This window comes from Macadamia integrifolia, chromosome 11 (genome assembly GCF_013358625.1).
Source record: "Macadamia integrifolia cultivar HAES 741 chromosome 11, SCU_Mint_v3, whole genome shotgun sequence".
In the NCBI taxonomy this organism is placed as follows: Eukaryota; Viridiplantae; Streptophyta; class Magnoliopsida; order Proteales; family Proteaceae; genus Macadamia; species Macadamia integrifolia.
The window spans coordinates 2,215,936-2,234,498 of record NC_056567.1 but is presented as its reverse complement, the minus strand read 5'-3'; the positions used below and the strand labels follow the sequence as shown (position 1 = coordinate 2,234,498).

Here is an 18,563-nt window from a genome sequence, read left to right as displayed (position 1 = left end):
GTGATAGAAACTCTAAATTCTTCCACCTTTCTACAAAAATGAGGAGGAATAAGAACACGATTAGATCACTTAAGAAGCAGGACGGCTCTATGGTTGATGATCCCATCCAAATAGGGAACTACATAGTTGATTTCTATGAGAATTTTCACAAAGTTACCCCGACTGTTCAGCATGAGGAATTACTGGATAACATTCCCTTGATCTTGAACCAAGCTGATCATTACCACTTGGATGCCCTTCTTGGTGATGCAGAGATTAAAAGGACTATGTGGGAGCTTGATCCGAACAGCTCGCCAGGTCCTGACGACTTCCCTGGGGCTTTCTTCAGAAGATGCTGGCACATTGTGGAAAAAGAAGTGAGCAATGCAGTCAGATGTTTTTTCAGCTCAAGCTACATACAGCAGGGTGTGAACAATAATTTCCTTGTGCTGATCCCAAAGGTAGATGGGGCTGATAACCTAGGTAACTTCCGGCCCCTATGCATGGGAAATTTCTTCTGCAAAATTATTACAAAGGTGATGGCATTGAGGTTGGAGCCTCTGCTTCCCAGATTAATATCTGATGGGCAAGGAGCATTTCAAGGAAAGATTATTCATGATAATATTATTATTGCTTCAGAGCTTGCAAACTTGATGTTCTCATCCACCAGAGGAGGGGGTATCGGCATAAAAATCGACATCAGAAAAGCCTATGATACAATTGACTGGAAGTTTATCTTTCAGGTGATGCATAGATTTGGTTTCTCTGAGAGATGGATTGGCTGGCTCAACCAAATTCTAATATCTTCTAAGATTTCAATTCTAGTTAATGGAGGTCCGCAAGGTTTTTTTAATGTGGAACGAGGCCTGAGACAAGGTGATCCGATTTCGCCGATGCTGTTTATAATCGTAGAAGAAGTTCTATTTCGGGGATTGAAGGGGTTAATCCAATCAAACCAAATAAAGCCAATCCAGGGCCCAAGAGGTGCTGAAACCCCAGGGCACATCTTGTTCGCGGATGACATCTTTATATTCACTAATGCTTCCCAGAGGTATGTCAACAATCTAAAATTTTTTTTGACAAAATATCAAGAATTTTCAGGTCAATGCATCAATCTTGATAAAAGTAAGCTTTTCTTCGGCAAGATTAATTCAGCAAGGAGGCAGAATATCTCTAATATTTTGGGAATTCGAAGTTGTAGCTTCCCTACAAAATATTTAGGGGTTGAAATCTTTAAGGGTCGGTTAAAAATAAAACGCTCTCATGCCTGTTATGGACAGTGTGAAGAAGCGCCTTGCAGGGTGGAAGGGTAAGCTTCTTTCAATGGCGGGAAGAACAGAACTAGTCATATCTGTGATCTCTAGCATCCCTACTCACAATCTTGCTGTATACTGGTGGCCCTCATCTCTTCTAGCTACTATGGAGAGATGGATGCGAAACTTTATATGGACAGGGGAGGTGGAAAGTACGAGAGCAATTACAGTGAAGTGGAATACTCTGTGCAAGCCCAAAGATGAAGGGGGACTAGGGATCAGGAAGCTAAGAGACTCAAATAAAGCTATGCTGTGTAAAATGGTTTGGAGAATTAAACATGGGAAATCGAATGCTAGCTCCTTCCTTCGTGCAAGATTTGTTAAGAATGATGGTAAATTTTCCAAGGGAAGCAGGCCTTCATCAATTGCCCTGGGGATTTGGAAGTCATGGGACTTTGTGTCAGAGTACGAGAGGTGGGTTATTGGCAATGGAAATTTGACAAACTTTTGGAAGGATAAATGGTGGGGACCTAAATATCTGATGGAGGAGATACAGACTATGGACCTTTCCCCCCCTAATACTAATGCCAAAGTGTGTGATTTTATCCAGGATGGTCAATGGAACTTCCCTATAGTACAGTCTGAACTTCTAAATAATATTTTTAACTCTATCAAGGAGATAGTTATTTGCCCTGATCAGATGGAGGACTTCTGCGCCTGGGAATTATCTCCTATGGGGAATTTTTCTACGACTTCTGCATGGGATGAAATTAGAGAAAAATCCCCAAAAGTTCCTTGGTTCTCTTTGATTTGGAGGAAAGATCTTCCCCCACGGTATTCTACCCTAGGATGGCGGCTTGCTCATAGGAAACCCCCAATGGACGAGCTGATCAAAGCGAAAGGCATCATGATGGCATCGAGATGCTTCCTTTGCAACCAAGATGAAGATGGCATTGACCATGTATTTATTCATTGTCCATGCTCAACTTGCATATGGGAAAGGTTCTGTGATTGTTTTGGGATTTCTTGGCCGATGCATCAATCTATAGAAGGTTTGATAAAATGGTGGAAGTCCAAGGCAAGAATCTTAAACTTAAAAAACCCATGGCTACTGAGCTTCTCAATCATTGCCACTAATATTTGGTGGGAGAGAAATAGACGAAGCCATGAGGACAAGGCTCGATCCGATGCGCATATTTTTGAATTAATTTGCCATGAGCTTGGTCTTTGTTTGGGTAGTTCGAAGGGTGAAGTGAAGAGCATCAGTGATCTCTCATGCTGCAGGAAATTGGGGTTACATGTAAAGGCCCCTAAGTATATTCTGCCTCTAGAAGTTCATTGGTGTAAACCCCAGTCGAATTGGTTTAAAATCAATGTAGACGAGAGTTCTCTAGGGAACCCAGGAAGGGCAGGTACTGGTGGCATTGCTCGTAACAAAGAGGGTCAGATTTGCAACTATTTTAGTATTTATTTAGGCACTAAAAAAATCTTTGAGGCTGAGTTTGAAGCGGTTTTGGAAGGTTTGATCATGGCAAAGAGATATGGTGCGAGAGAAGTGTGGGTTGAGTTAGATTCTGCTGGTGTGGTGTCTGCTGTGCAGAAGAACCAAGTCCCATGGTTTGTGCTCCAACGATGGAGAGCTATTCTCCCCTATTTGAACTCTATTTCGTAGAAAATTTTGCATTGTTTTCGCGAGCCAAATGTGGTTGCAGATTATTTGGCAAGGAAGGCTTCAAAATCAGGAATCACAGAAACCTCTGTGACATTCCCAAGTCATATTATGATGGAGATTGAAAATGATGCAATGGACAGGCATAGATTCAGATTTTGCTAGGGTGTTTCTTGCTTTCTCTACTGATGGCCATGCTGAAGGTGGAGAGAGCAAGTTTCTCTAGCGGTCTCGGTTGTGTTTCCTTTCTTTTTCTGTTGGTGTATTTTCCCCTTTTATTTTAATAATAGCATCTTTTAACAAAAAAGACTAATAAACTAATAATAGCCTTTGGTGCCTTGTCTCCCATTACATTCATCCGCGCCTTGAGTAGACACTCAAACGACTCATTTGTTTCATTCACAAACAAACCACATCCATACAAAATAGATTAAGCATGATGGTTCACAGATGTAAATGGCCCAAATGGCATCAATATTGATTCTTCTTATATATAGTGTCAGATACCACAACATCACCAAACAGTTTATAAATTCCACTAACTATTCCATCATCAAATATATTGATGGAATAAATGAATCTAGGATCCATTACTTGCATGAAGTCAAATATGTTAAAATATCCTATCTTTCTTTACGGCTATGTTTGATTGCAAGGGGAATTAAAGAGAATGGAAGTGAAATTTTCATATTTTAACAAGAAATATAAGTAATCATTACCCCATTTCACTATAACATTAACTTTAAATCATTCTATATTTAACTTGCGTCCAAAATCCTATGTTATAATATGTAAAATAAAAATTATAGGTAAGATATATCATTACTAAACATGTTAAAATAATTAAGTAATTTATATAATTACATTAGATTACATGGGACAATGAATCTAATGATTACAAAAAAACATTTCTATTAATATGAAAATTTCACTTTACTTTCATATAAATTTCAATTACAACCAAACGGAGCCTTGGTTCTTTTCATTTAACTTTTAAGCATCTCCCTTGAAACACGTTAAATTATGATAACCACATAAGCTGTCCATAAAGACATCACAAATCTCTTGGCATTCCCATGCAATTACATTTCAGGAAAGAAAACGGTATTGGTAAATTTGTGTTACGTAGACACGTTGTTAACAATCATCGGTTTTATTTTATAGAGAAGGAAACGTTAGTCAAGCTTAAAACTTCTTAGAAATCATTGTAGCAAACCACCAGTTATAAAAATCCAAAATAAATAACCAATCTTAAAAAACTCATCTTTGATATATTTTTGGAAAGATATAATACAACTCGCTAGTGTGTGTTTATGCATAGATATAGTAGATGTGAAAAGATCGCACCAATAATGCTCGTGCGTGTCTTTCCATTGGCTGCATACGCTAGCAGGTAGATAATCTCTATGTCTAAATTAAAAAAAAAAAAAAAAAAAAAAAAAAAAAAATGAAACTCTAACTAAGGCAAGGGTCTTTTCTTTGGGAAGGTGTTTTGTGTAGGGGAGTACGATTTCTACATTTGCACGAGGCCAATAGATGCGAAAGAAGAAGCATCAATAGAGGTGTCATATTCTATTTTATAGGGAGGGTTTTATCCAAGATGAGCACACCACTGGATGGCTGGGAGGGGGATTGGGCGTACTAATGGGGAAGGATCAAGAAAGACGGTGGTTCAACTGGGCACCCAGGTGTGCAATATGGAACTCAAACCTCACTACAAGTCCCAGTCAAGGTTTTTACAAGCCGAAGGGCCTTTACTAAGAAAGGATAGAGACTCTTTCTTTTTCTTGAATATTTCAGTGAAATCAATCCGAAATTGAAGTAGAAATCATGCAAAGACAGCCCTAAAGAAGTTTATTTATAACCTCTAGAAGTTACAACCAGACAAACCCTAATTGAACTCTGTGAGGTTTCTTCAACTTCAACCCAATATACCTTGATTTAAACTCAAGAAGAGTGAAGGATAGCAGAGATCAATATGCAGGTGCCAAATGATGGCAAAGGATGCTTTGTTGCTATGATTCTGAAGTTTAAGAAAGCTTTTACCAAAAAAGCAAAAAAAAAAGAAAGTTAAGAAAACTAGTCATCAAATCAATAAGATGATGGTTGGAATCTTCATCAAACGGTTCAATCTCCACGTTGATCATCAGGCTGGTCCAGCTGCTGAAAAGCCACATGCAGGTTCACACGGCAATATTCAGTTTCAGACTGTTGAAAATGGTGGCCAACAGAATAACAGCAACTCTGGAAAGATCGAGATAAAGAACATTGGTGGCTCCTGCAACAAATAAGTAGTTAAGTAAGTCTGGTCTGAATCAGTGATTGGTTCAACCATGGATGATCTTGGTGAACTCTAATTTTTTTTTATATATTTTTGTCTGCAGATTGTAAATTATTATTATCTTTTTGATGAAGAGAAATAGGTTAAAAAAAAAAAAATGTAACTATGAATTAATGAAAATACGAGTTCGATCATGAATGGTGTCTGACATGGCTGATTATTTTTTGTATTAACTAGTTAATCAAGCAATCAACATGGCATAAAAATTCTTTGGGAGAGGCGGTGAGTGACAGTGAGATCCAATGGCTGGGGGCATATCGGGTCCCTCTCAATCACGATCACTGTAGAAGATTTGAATCCGTATCATAAGTCCCGAAAACCAATCAAAAGAGTCCTTCCGTGTTTTCTGGGTTAGGTTAACAATTTTTTTTATTCTAATATCAAGAACATGTAATAAATATGAAGAAAGTTTGCCGTCTTTGTTGACCCTATTGCAATCTTCCTCTCACACTGGAGTTCTCTTCATTGGTTTCAAACTTCAACTCTAGATCTATGGATCTCAATCTGTACTTCACACGCTTTATGCATGTGATCTGATCTAGGGTTTGAGCTGCATCGATCTATGGAGATATGACTTTACTGAGCTTCTTCGAAGTAGTAGGGGAAGACCAGTTTCTCCAGTGTGATCACGGGAAGAAGATAGCTTCGAAGCTGAAGATACGAGGAAGGGAAGTGTAGTATTATAGAAGGCGGACGTGGGGTAGGGAATCGAAGACATGTTGGAAAGGAAGGGAGGTGGCTAGTTTAGGGGGACTGAGGTCGCCGGTGAAGATGAGGAGGGAGATGAAGCGAGAAGCCACCATGGAGGTGAAGTTTATAAGAAAGCTATGCCCCATGATCGATGCCTCTTCACTCCCATTGATCCCTGAAGTACCAACAGGTTGTAAGAGAGATGAGATAGTGATAGTGATTAAAATAAGGAGAGAGAAGAAAATGGGCGTGGGAGAGAGATGAAAAGGTTGAATAAAAAATGGAAAACTCTTTATTTTATGATACGTTTCTAGGGAAGTAATAATAGTGATTGAAGAGTGATGATGGAAGTCATGAAATGGTGTTATCTTTTTACGGTTTTAACCACGTTTTTGTGCTTCATTTTGGAGATTGTAAGCAATTAAAAAACTTAATCTTTCCTTAAGGTGAGTCCAGTTTCACACTATATGTTAATGATGTATTAGTATTGCAGAATAAATTGAGAATGCCATCTCATGGCTAACTAAACAGAACTCTTAGGTATACCTACTAAAAACCCTTCTGCTTCAGGTATACTTTTATTGATTGAAATACCATTATATTTTTCTTCAATAGGACATAAGGTTCCCCTATTGTAATAACGAAAAAAATCATATATAATTTGCACCCGGTCTTCCGATAAGTTGTTAAACAGTACTTGGGTTATCCATCCCTTTCCTATACCTGAAAGTACTGAGCTAGAGGGTTGTGAGTTCACCATGGGGTTATAGGATTCTTCACCCCTGTCTCACTTGGCTTGACATGCATCCATGAAGTGAGTGTGCGATAGAGTATGCATGATGATTGATATATATATATATATATATTAAGAGGAGCAATGTGATATTTAAAATGAATGAAAGTATTACAAGGATAATATAAGAAAGCACAACAAAAGGCCCTCATCCCACCACTATCACCAAGATATAAATCAACTAAATAACCGAGGTTTTCCTAGAGCATCCCAATTAATATATGCAATAGCAAACCGAGGAGGAGTTTCCCAAATGTTTGTCATTCTTGGAGTTGCAACATGCTTTGCAAGTAGATCCGCTATTGAATTAACCTCTCTATAGCAATGAATTACCTCACAAGATATTCTATTCAAATAGCTCTTATAAAATAACCATTGCTGAGGAAACCATCAAGGAATAGATCCTCTTTTAATACACCATACGACTGATTGTGAATCATACTTCAATCAAATTCGAGAAAGATCAAGACCATAGCAATCTGAATGGCTTCAAAAAATTCTGCAAGCTCTGTCCAAAAATTAGTTGACACCTTCAAAAAAGGAAAAGCAATGTCGGGTGAAAGTCCCAAAGACCAAACAAAAAGAGTCCTAACAAATTTGTTTTACAAGCAAAGACCCAAACAATATGACAATCCTAAAAATGGGTTTAGTGAAGTTTGACAATTCAGTCCTCATTGGAGTGTCGCCTCTGTGCATTGTGAGGACAAAAGATTTCAAAACCTCTCTTCTCAATTATGTAAAAAAAAAAAAAAAAAAAAAAGAGGTATCAATCGTCTTTATTGACTGAGTCACTATCTAGATAGGGTCTAATATCCGAAATTAATAAAAAAATAAAAAATGACTCCACTTTGAAATGATTTTATAAAAAGTTAGGATTCGTGTCAGGTTGCAATATGAGAAAGGTGCTAAACACCTTGGTCCATTCAGAAAAAAATGGACTTCTACTCTAAGTATTGAGATTTATAATTGGGCAATCTAGCATACATACTAAATAATATAAGCTCAAAAAAGAGAAGGAAAGAGATGTATATCTCAATCCAGCTGTGCTGCAAGGTTACTATACGGGAATGTAAAACAAATATGCTAATATAATATACAAAGACATAGCAAAATTCTGAAGCTATCATACATACATGCTGAAAATTACCAAATTACCACTTAACATACAAGCATGAAGAAGCATGTAAAGCACACAGACAAAGTGATTAGGGTCATTTAAACATGAAATATTTAACAAATACAATATAAAAAGGTTTAACATCAAACTCATCAGAATAAAAGCATTGGAAATTCGTGTACAAAAGAAATAAAGAAAAATATCCCTACAATTAGACTAAGACTTGAAGAAGAGCAAACATGGAAACCAGGCGGGGAGAAGGTCCTATATTTAAAAACATTGACGAAAACCTTTAAAATACATCAAAACGATCCTAGAGCATCGAAAATATCTTGAAAAGCTTTTAAAACATAGTTTATGTGGTGTAATTAATCAACGGAAAAATACATTGAAAAATTAGATTTTTCTTATATTGGAATAAAATGTTTTGATCATTTCAGATTTTTTTTAGACAAAATAAAAATTTCTGTCGTTTTAAAAATGCTTTTTTAGCTACAAGTTTCTTAGTCTATTTCAAAATACTATGGCACATAACCACTTTTCTTGTATTGTTAAATGTAGATTTCTTCTGCGGAAGTCTGAGAGTCAGATTCTTCATTGGGAGTCAATATCGACGTATGTATCTTGTATTTAAGAATGGGCACGGAGAGAAGAAGTGTGGAGGAGAAGCAGCCAAGCTCATTCCTTTTGCTTTCTCGTCCAAAGCAGTGCAGCGTTTCCTTACTTTCCAACTCTTACCTATAGAAGAGTACCCAAAAAACAAAGCTATAGATGTACCAACACCAAGCGTATTAGCATACTCCAACTTGCACCTTCATATCTACCAACAAGAAACCTCATGCACCTTTCCTATTGGACCTACTAAGTAGGTCAAGAAAAAATTTCTTAGAACTACTAGATTAAAACGATAACCATAAAACAAGTAGATTTACAAGAAAAATAGATCGGTGTAAACTAAGGTCAACCCTAATTGATTTATAATTTATTTTCTTATGTAGTAAATCTAGGCAATTTTCCCTTATATTATTAATAAGTGGGAGGATCACCTTGGTTATGAGATGGGACTAGGTTTCTGTATCAATTATATGTTCTTTACCTATGCTAATTAATTTAAAATAGTTACTATAAATATAAATAAAAGAGTTACATGTAATCTTTTGCCCTATTTTTTGTTAAATAATCAATAATTCTTGAATCTGAATCCGAATTTGAATATTTTTTTTTCTGAATTTTTTTTTATTAAATCAATAAATTAACCAAATGAATTATCCCAAATAATTACAAAATTCTAATTTACTAATTATGTTAACAAAGTAAGAGATTTAAAGGAAAATGGGCACTAGCAATAGCATTTCCCGGCAATTACTTTTCACTTCCAGCTAAACTATAAACAACTTCACTTAATAAGAAGCCTATAATAACTCAAACTAATAAGGCTCGTTCCTCACCCTATTTTGAATTTGAGGACTGAAGGATGGCAGAGAATATGCAGCTACAAAATGGTGGCAAAGCATGTTTTGTAGTTGCTATGTTTCAGAAGGTTAGGAAAGCATTTTTTGGTGAAGAGAAAGTTGAGAAAGCTATCACAAAAAAAAAGAAGAAAAAGAAAACAGTTAAGAAAGCCATTCATCAAATGAATAAGATTGTGGATGGAACCGTCATCAACCAGTACTTCAACTTCCACATTGGTCATCAGGATGATCCATCTACAGGAAACCCAGTTAAGTTTCAGACTGCTGAAGCTGGTGGTAAACAGAAGAATAACAACTCTGGAGAGATCAAAATAGAGAACATTGGTGGCCCCTGCAACAAAAATTATGTAGTTAAGTAAGTGTATAGTTGATTCCATAAAGTTATGTACAGTTTTTGCTTCCTTGCCAGCCAATGCTTTGTGGGGTTTCTACAGTAGTAAATAGTTTGTTTGAGGGATCCTGATCATCATCTCACGATTGGAAGCACCCTGACACGTACTTCAAAGACTCCCAACGGCAACCGTCTTGTCTAGATGAACTCTATTTTCACCATTTGTTCAATGAATTGAATGTAAATATATTTTATCTGGTGGATTCTTTCATTTGGACCCCAAAATTTTGATTTTTTTATTCTCTTACTAAAAAAAATGTAATAGAATAAGGAGAGATTTTTCCTTCTCTATTGACCCTATCTCATCTCTCTCCCTCATCTCAATCTTTCTCTTATTCTCTCTAATGGAATTCTTCTTCTTCTTCTTCTCTTTCACTGTTGATGATACGGCCCATGTTCAAGCTGGACTTGGTGCCGTCTCTTCCTCCGGTTCTTGGGATGTCTATAAGTCAACGACGCCGCCGGTTTCAAAATTTCACCTTTAGATCTATGGATCTCAAGCTGTCCTTTACACGCTTGTTGGATCTGTTGCTTGAGCATGGAAACTCATAGTTGTGATTTGATTTAGGGCTCAAGAAGCATGATCTTCAGTGATAACCTAGATTCTCCCAAGTCGTAAGGGAAACCAGCTTCTCCAGTGTGATCATGGGGACGACGGCTTTGAAGCTGAAGATATGAGGAAGAGACCTTTAGTTCGACAGAACCAACGGACCTTTAGTTCCTGCGCTTGCTTGCCAGTGTCATCAAGGTTAGGGCTTGAGATTTTGTTGTCAGGGTGTTGATGTATACAATTACCCTACACTTCTCAACCGAGTCAACATCCTTTACAGCTACTGCAACCGTTACAGTGAGTATCCGGCGGCTGGGAGCATCCAGATACACATTCGAAGGGGTTCCTGATCACCGGATGCTCACTGCACTGTGGCTGCAGAGGATTTAAAGAGTTTTCAACAGATTTGAGATTTTAGGTGAAATGATAGCTAACATGGTATCAAATCTCAGGGAAGAAAAGAAGGATGGAGAAGGGGAGAGGTCGCCGGTGAACTGGAGGAAGATGGAGTGGGAAGTCGCCATGGAGATGAAGTAGATAACATCGGTTTTACCCGGTTTCAGTCGGGCTATAAGTGAGATGAGACTGGGTTGAATAAAGAAACAACGTATGAAATGGTTTGGATAAAAAATAAAATATTTGATGGGAACACAGAAAATTATTAACAAATTAGGAGACATATGAAAGGGGTTGAATAAAAAATAAAATATTTGATGGCAAACCTAGCAAATGATTAGGGTTTCATGCCAAACGAAGAATTAATAATCTTGCATCAAAAGTGAGTAGTAAGATATGAAAATTGATAGTTACTTTGGCATTCTCTCCTTAATATTAGTTTTTGTGAATGAGTTCGGGCCAAGTCCTTAATGATTAATTTGTTTTACGAAAAAGTGGAAGAGATAAAATGGGGTGAAAAATTTGTGCTTGTTTTCCACAAACTATCATGAATATGAGTTGGGTAAAAAACTCAGGAGACAAAGTCATTGATGCAATAATTACTGTTTGTTGCTAACATTCAATTTTTCCCATCCCACTCACTTCCAAAACCCTACTAAAATTGATAGCGAAAAGTTGTTTTGTTTGTCTCTCTTTCTCTTGTCCTCCTGTTTCCCTCCTTTTTTCCATAGATTGTCAGCCTATAACTCAATTTCTTATCTTTGCCATAAAATCTCATGACTCCACTAAAACTTACATATTTCATTATATTTTTTTTCACTTGTTAACTCAACTCACAACATATGAATCAACCCACATGTGAACCAAACCTCAGTAGCAACTAGGGGTGTCAATTGGTCGGGTCGGTCCGGTTTCGGTCGGGCTTAATCGGGCTTGAAGACTTTTAAAGGTTGCACCGTGTCCGCCCATTTAACTAATCGGGCTTAGTTAGTGAGGGCATGGTACACTTTATATTCGGTCGGTCGGTCTCGGGCTATAATTGGACTATTAAAATCGAGCCTTAATCGGGTTTTAATCGGGCCTTAACCAGGCCACGAACATGTTTAATGTTAAACGGGCGTAACCGGTTTTTAAACGGGCCTTCTTTAATTGTTGAGTTTAATTGTATTACTTCTTTAAATAGAGAGGAATCTACTCTCTTCCAAGTCACATATTTACAAACATCACAAAAGATCCAAAGCATTGATCCAACATCCTCATAATTAAATTATTTAGAAACATCATAAAAAATCCTAAATCCTTATCCTGTCCAAGCATCCCACAATTAAAATATTTAGAATCATAAAAAGTCCTAAATCCTTGTCCAAGCATCTCATAATTAAAATATTTAGAATCATAAAAAGTCCTAAATCCTTATCCAAGCATCCCACAATTAACATATTTAGAGGAATCTACTCTCTTGCAAGTCACATATTTAAAAATATCACAAAAAATCCAAAGCATTGATCCAACATCCTCATAATTAAATTATTTAGAAACATCATAAAAAATCCTAAATCTTGTAATAATATTCTAGCATTGAAAGCTGTAGTCAACTTGGAGAATCCCAAATACAACAACTTATTGGCATATGAACATGCATGGAGTCTCTATCAGTGTTTCCCATACAAGCTGAATTTGTGTTGGTTTTCAATTCCTTCGCCTCCTCTTCTTCTGATCCTTTTCAGCTGCATGCTTCAACTGCAAACAATGACAGGAGGGGGAGCCCAGGTCAACAAAATATGGCCTTAATTCATTAGCTTCTACTAGGTAAAACGGAAACAAAGAATAGCTAATTAACAGAGTTTACACCCACCATGATTATGAGAATTCGGACGAAGACAGCAGCAAAATCAGTGAAAAGAGTCAAAGAGTGCTTCACATAGTCAAGTTCCCCAAGGTGTGCCCTCTCAATTATTTCTTGTGTGTCCACCACAATGTACCCAACAAAGAGCAACAACCCGAAATATAACTGCAAAAGTTGTTTGATAAGAACAACACAAAATTGGTAAGATGCTTCATAATCAACTATCAGAAACGGGGGACGCTACTTTACTTCGAATGTAATTTTACCTCAAACTGAAAAAGTGCTGTGGAGCCCCCAAAGATGGAGGATGCAAAGTGCAACCAAAAGAGGATGGAGAGGCCAGAGGACAACAGTCCTCCCAAGTAAAGATACTCTCTACGCTTTGCCAACATTGCAGCCGGTCCAAGCATCCCACAATTAAAATATTTAGAATAATAAAAAGTCCTAAATCATTGTCCAAGCATCTCATAATTAAAATATTTAGAATCATAAAAAGTCCTAAATCCTTATCCAAGCATCCCACAATTAACGTATTTAGAAATATCACAAAAAATCTTAAATTCGTATCCAAACATCCCCAAAGTTAAATATTTAGTTACATGACTCAAAATTATCCTGATTTCGTCCAATCTGGAGTGCTTCAACATCAATCCCACCTAATAGAAAATAGATGAAGCATAAACATTAGTAAATGTAAAGATAAAAGATAGCGAATATGTCATAATCAAAGAACAAGAATGATATTACCCATGGAATTTCACCTAACAGACTAAACATTAGCTGCAGTAGAGGCATTAGAAGATCTTTGTGTAGGTTCTACTGTAATATTAGTATCACCACTCACATCCAAAGACAACAGATTCCCTAAAGCATTAGCCAAATCACTGGCATCATCAACCGGTTTAGCTTTAAAAGTGTACACAATGAAGAAGAGGACATTTGTTTAACGGATGAAAAATGTATATTTACATAGTTTGAAATTACCTCTAAAGTCTACTCCGAACATCCAATCTCGAAGGCAAATCAACGCTTCAGCATTTGTAGGCAATAGCTTACTTCTGTATTTGTCAATAACTCTACCTCCAGCACTAAAAGCTGATTCAGAAGCAACAGTTGATACCGGAATAGCCAACACATCCCGTGCCATCCGAGAAAGATCACGATACTTTGATCCTTGTGACTTCCAAAAGGCCAATACATCATAATGCTTGATCGGATCTTTAATCCTTGGCTCTTCTAGATATAAATCTAATTCGGATTTATCTTGTATTACAGTAGTAGTAGAACTCTCATACATAGATAGCTCCTACAAAACAAAATAATCAAAATGAATAATGTAATATATTGAATTAAAATATATGTTTTAAACAACCAAAAAAAAAAACATAATGATTTATACCTCCCAATCTAAAACATCTCCAACTGTATTGTCCTCAATAGCATGTGATTGAAATCCCCTCTCTTCCTCAGTTATCTCCATGCACCGGTACTCTTCAAAGAGTCGTGCTAAGGTCGATTTCACAAGGTTAAACTTTTCCATTGCTCTTGAATCCAAACTGTATATCTTCTCAAAAGCATACCTAACAAAGATTAGCTTGTAACGAGGATCAAATACAACAGCAATAGCTAAAATGATGCTATATGAGTCCCAATACTTATCAAACTTCTTTTTCATTTCTTGTGCCATCTTTTTCACATAGTCTTCTCCCTGATTTATCGTTTTCAACAAAGACAAATGTATTTTCCATACATTATGAAAATACAAATTTGCTGTTGGGTACTTTGACCCAGACAATAATTCAGTAATGTCATTAAAAGGCTTCAAAAAGGAACATAAGTGTTCAATCTTTTTCCAATCCTCATTGCTTGGACACACTTTAAAATTTTTATCCACCAACTCTAGTTGTTGAAATGCAGTCTGATAGACAATGGCAGAATCAAGCATGTGATAAGTCGAGTTCCACCTTGTGGAAACATCCCCATGCAACCCTTTCTGACTTGGTATATCCAATTGTTTGCAGCATTCAAGAAAATTTACTTTCCTTGCTTGAGATGCCTTCACATATGCTACACTCGATCGAACAAAATGTACAGATTCATCAATGCACTTCAAACCATCTTGTACAATTAGGTTCAATATATGAGCACAACATCTGTTGTGAAAAAACTCACCACTACACAACAATGCCTTCTTTAATACCAAACTTTTTTTCAAGTGCTCAATAAAACAAAGGTTAGCACCGGCATTATCTAATGTAACAGAGAACAATTTCTTCTTAATGCCCCAATCCAACAACATATTTGAAGCAATTTCACATATATTAGCTCCTGTGTGTGGGGGTGGCATGATGCAAAATTTCAATAATTTTTTATGTAGTACCCATTTTGTGTCAATATAATGACAAGTGAGAGAAATATAGGATTCAGTGGTTACAGAAGTCCACAAATCAGTAGTCAATGACATTCTACCATTGAAGGAACTCAAAAAATCCTTTATCCTCTTGCTTTCTCTAGCATGCAATTTCAAAATATCAGCCATTTGGGTATTCCTACTAATAGGACTAAATTGTGGATAAAGATAAGAAATCAAAGCCCTAAACTTTTCATACTTGACGAATACCAAGGGCAACTTATGTCTGACAATAAGTGTGGTAATCATATCTCGAACTACATCTGCATCAATCCTCTTAGTTTTCAGTGCCACATTCCCATCACCTCCACCCAATAACATTTGAGCAACATCATTATTTTTACGCTTGAGGCAAGACTTAAGATGTTTCCTCAAACTACCAGTGCCATTGATAGATGAGTCAGCCAGATATATATTCCCACAAGCCTTGCATTTTGCTCTCTGTCTTCCATCAGGATCTTTGTCTTTAGGGATATTAATAAACTCTTTCCAAACTATGGAAGTTTTTTTCCTATTTCTTGGTAAAGTACTAACTTTAGCAGATGAAACAACTGGCCCAGTATTATGATCAGATGCAATTCTTGAACTAGACGGACTAAAACCCTTTGTTTACTTCATTAACAGACATCTGAACTTCTTGATCTTTTTGATTTGACATTATGCAATTCAACTGAATAAAACAACAATAGAATGCAAAATAATAAATATAAATTGAATCTTCCTCAAAATAAAACAATATTGTTCAAATTCATGTTAATAAGACTTAACATTTATTCAGTAAAAAATAAATCCCCACTAATTTAAGGTCTTGCATCGTTTCAACTCATTTAGGCAATAGATATCATAATCTAAGGCATGGATATATTTACAATTGAAATTCCAAAAAATTATTATGTAATCAGTGAAACATGCTTTCTACATGAATTATCAGTAAATAAAATTTCATACACATCAAGTGGAGCAGATATTGTCAAAGAAACGGTTAGTAACTCAATATTAATCCCAACAAGTACATGATGACATCATTAAATTCTTCAAAGGGGATGCTCCTTGAAAACCCTTATCAAAATGCTTCTTTCTCATTGAAAACATAAGGCTCACCTTTTCCATTTAATTTGTAACAATCATAAGCTTGCTAAAACAACTAAACCTGCTGAGTAACAGACCAATAATTTTTTAAGCCCCTTCTAATCTTTTGGGATAACAAAAATAAAAAAGGTAACATTAGAAGATTTGATGTGCTGACCTATCAAGAAAACACACACACGTGCACACAAAAGATTTCTTCATGGTTGTGCACAAAGAACACATATAAACAATGCATGAAACAATTTTAATTAGTGCCACAACAATGCCAGAAAAGTAAAATTATGTCCCAGCTGATGCAGTCGAGGCAGGAAATCGATAATCAAGTGTCATCATAGCCTAAAAAGATGTCCATTTCGTAGGAATTATAGACAGCAAAGTTGATGGTGGAAAGCACCATTACTGGATCCATTCATGGCCCCTCATAATGAAAAATCAAACTTCCAAAGCAGAAGGCATGAGAAATATACAGATAGCAAACACCAGAGTCATTCAGGGGCATATTGAGGCATAAACTTAGTGTGAAAAAAATTTATTCCTTGTATAAAATTGTGATAACAAGTTTCCACCCAGCAATTGAACTCTCAAGCAGTTAGTCACGCTCAGCCCCTTCAGAGTACTGTAAGAATTCCCTAACACATGACCTGGGGATATTTTGTCATTCTATCCCATAAGATAAACCTACATTTACAATAACATCACTCTAGTGTATTTCTTTACATCCATAAACAACAAAGGTTCCATCGAAAAACTCCAAATGAAAATTTATGAAGGTTTCAACCCTTATATAATCATTTGAGTATCCAAAACTTCCAATTCCTACCATTATTCAACGGTTTATCCAAATACAGCAACAAAGTTGTTATACTAAACTCCATGAATCAAGCACAATGGTGGAACATGATTAATGTAGCTGACTGAAGTAGTTGGGATAAGGATTTGCAAGTTGAGCAGCAAAATATTCATCTTCAATATTTTCTCTTCATAACTCATGGAAATAAAAAATGTACAGACAATCTTTGCATAAGGTATATTTGTTAGCCTTGAATAGCAAGCATCATCATTGTTCATCTTCAAACATAACCCTGAGGTTGACATTCAATGTGCCATACATGAGGGAATTAAATGAAAATAAAAGAGAACCATATTTTAAAATTCAACCAAATATCTATTCAAAATCGATACTATCCCACATAGCATCTACAAATATTAGACTCTCAAACTCACAACAAACAAATGAGAAACCAATGAAGGGAAGATCAACCGAAAACATTGATCCATCAAAAGTGAATTAGGAAGTGATGTACGGATTTTATTTTCATGAACATAAACACGGTATGGAATTTATGTGATAAATTCATCAAGAAGAAACAATAATGGAGCTCATAAAGCATAGCATGGATTCTTGTCATGAACAAAGAAAAGCATAAATAAATTTCAGGTAATGGATTCATCAGGTAGACCTGATATACTATGTCATATACATCCAAATCAGAAGTCATATAAACATCCAACCACAGAACCACCGCAACTCTAAAGTCTAAACCATAGTGAAACCATTCAAAACAGATTTCTAGATCAAGGAAAAAAGAAAGATATGCACTAATCATGCGATTAACAATTTTAGAATTCTAGGAATGGCCTACTTAAGCCAAACATAACCACCTAATTAGAAGCATAACTTAGGCCCAGGTTTACGGAGCAAGAAAATAGATCAACGTTGGACAGGCATCCGGTTCCCATGGAGAGCGAGAGACAGACAGACAGATAGATTTAAATGCTTGTGTTTAGAATGTTTAGATTTTCCTTCATTACCCAATGAGTGTCAACAATAGATGGTGGATTTCATATACCTTAAAATCAATAACAAGAACAAGAAAAAGCTACTGCGGATGATCACAATGCTACGCGTCAATAGAATTCTACAAGAAAATTTTAAAGAATAGAAAAAACAAACGAGTGAATGGGAAAAGTAACTAACAGCTTTGTCTCTGTCATTGACGTGTGAGAACCTGCTCCTCCAAGAAGGATGTACCACTACCTGCAAGAAAGTAAAAACACCTTGAGCAGAGAAAATGCATAGAAACAGTGAAAATCAGAGAGAGAAAGAGTAGGTTCCACATAAAACAATCCATATGCAGTGAGGAGAACAAAAAACATCAGAAAGGGGGAAAAAAGTCTCATTGACAGAGAAAAATCTCAGAGCGAAAGAGGAGAGAGATCCAAAGAAATGTCTCCCTAAATAAAAAACAGTTACTCGAGAAAGCAGAGGAAGGATAAGCAATACACACAAATCAGCCATAGCGACTGCTTGACTGATTCAAAGTTATATTTACATGAAGCTCAAAACAAGAAGCTCACAAATGATCCGGAATCAAGAGAAATACCATGTAACTTCAAGCACAAAAACAAAGAGGTAGAGTCCAAACCTGTGCTCGTCCTTAATTAAAAAAAAAAACACAAAAGAATGAAAGATCTCTAAAGCAAGAGAGAAGTAGCTCAAAGAATGAACACAGCAGAATCGTTTAAAGAAAAAAAAAATTGGACAGACACAGAGAAACAAAGCGAAT

General features: G+C 36.2%; 1 protein-coding gene across 1 annotated transcript; it reads right to left on the bottom strand.

The window, feature by feature from the left end:
- Positions 1–12,153: 12,153 nt before the first annotated feature.
- Positions 12,154–12,923, bottom strand: LOC122093367 (bax inhibitor 1-like). The gene is made up of 3 exons (XM_042663699.1): positions 12,764–12,923; positions 12,507–12,662; positions 12,154–12,391 (listed from the first exon to the last, which is right to left on the bottom strand). Exons 1-3 carry the CDS (start codon positions 12,905–12,907, stop codon positions 12,341–12,343), a joined length of 351 nt encoding a protein of 116 aa, XP_042519633.1. The 5' UTR covers positions 12,908–12,923; the 3' UTR covers positions 12,154–12,340.
- Between the last annotated feature and the right edge of the window lie 5,640 nt (positions 12,924–18,563).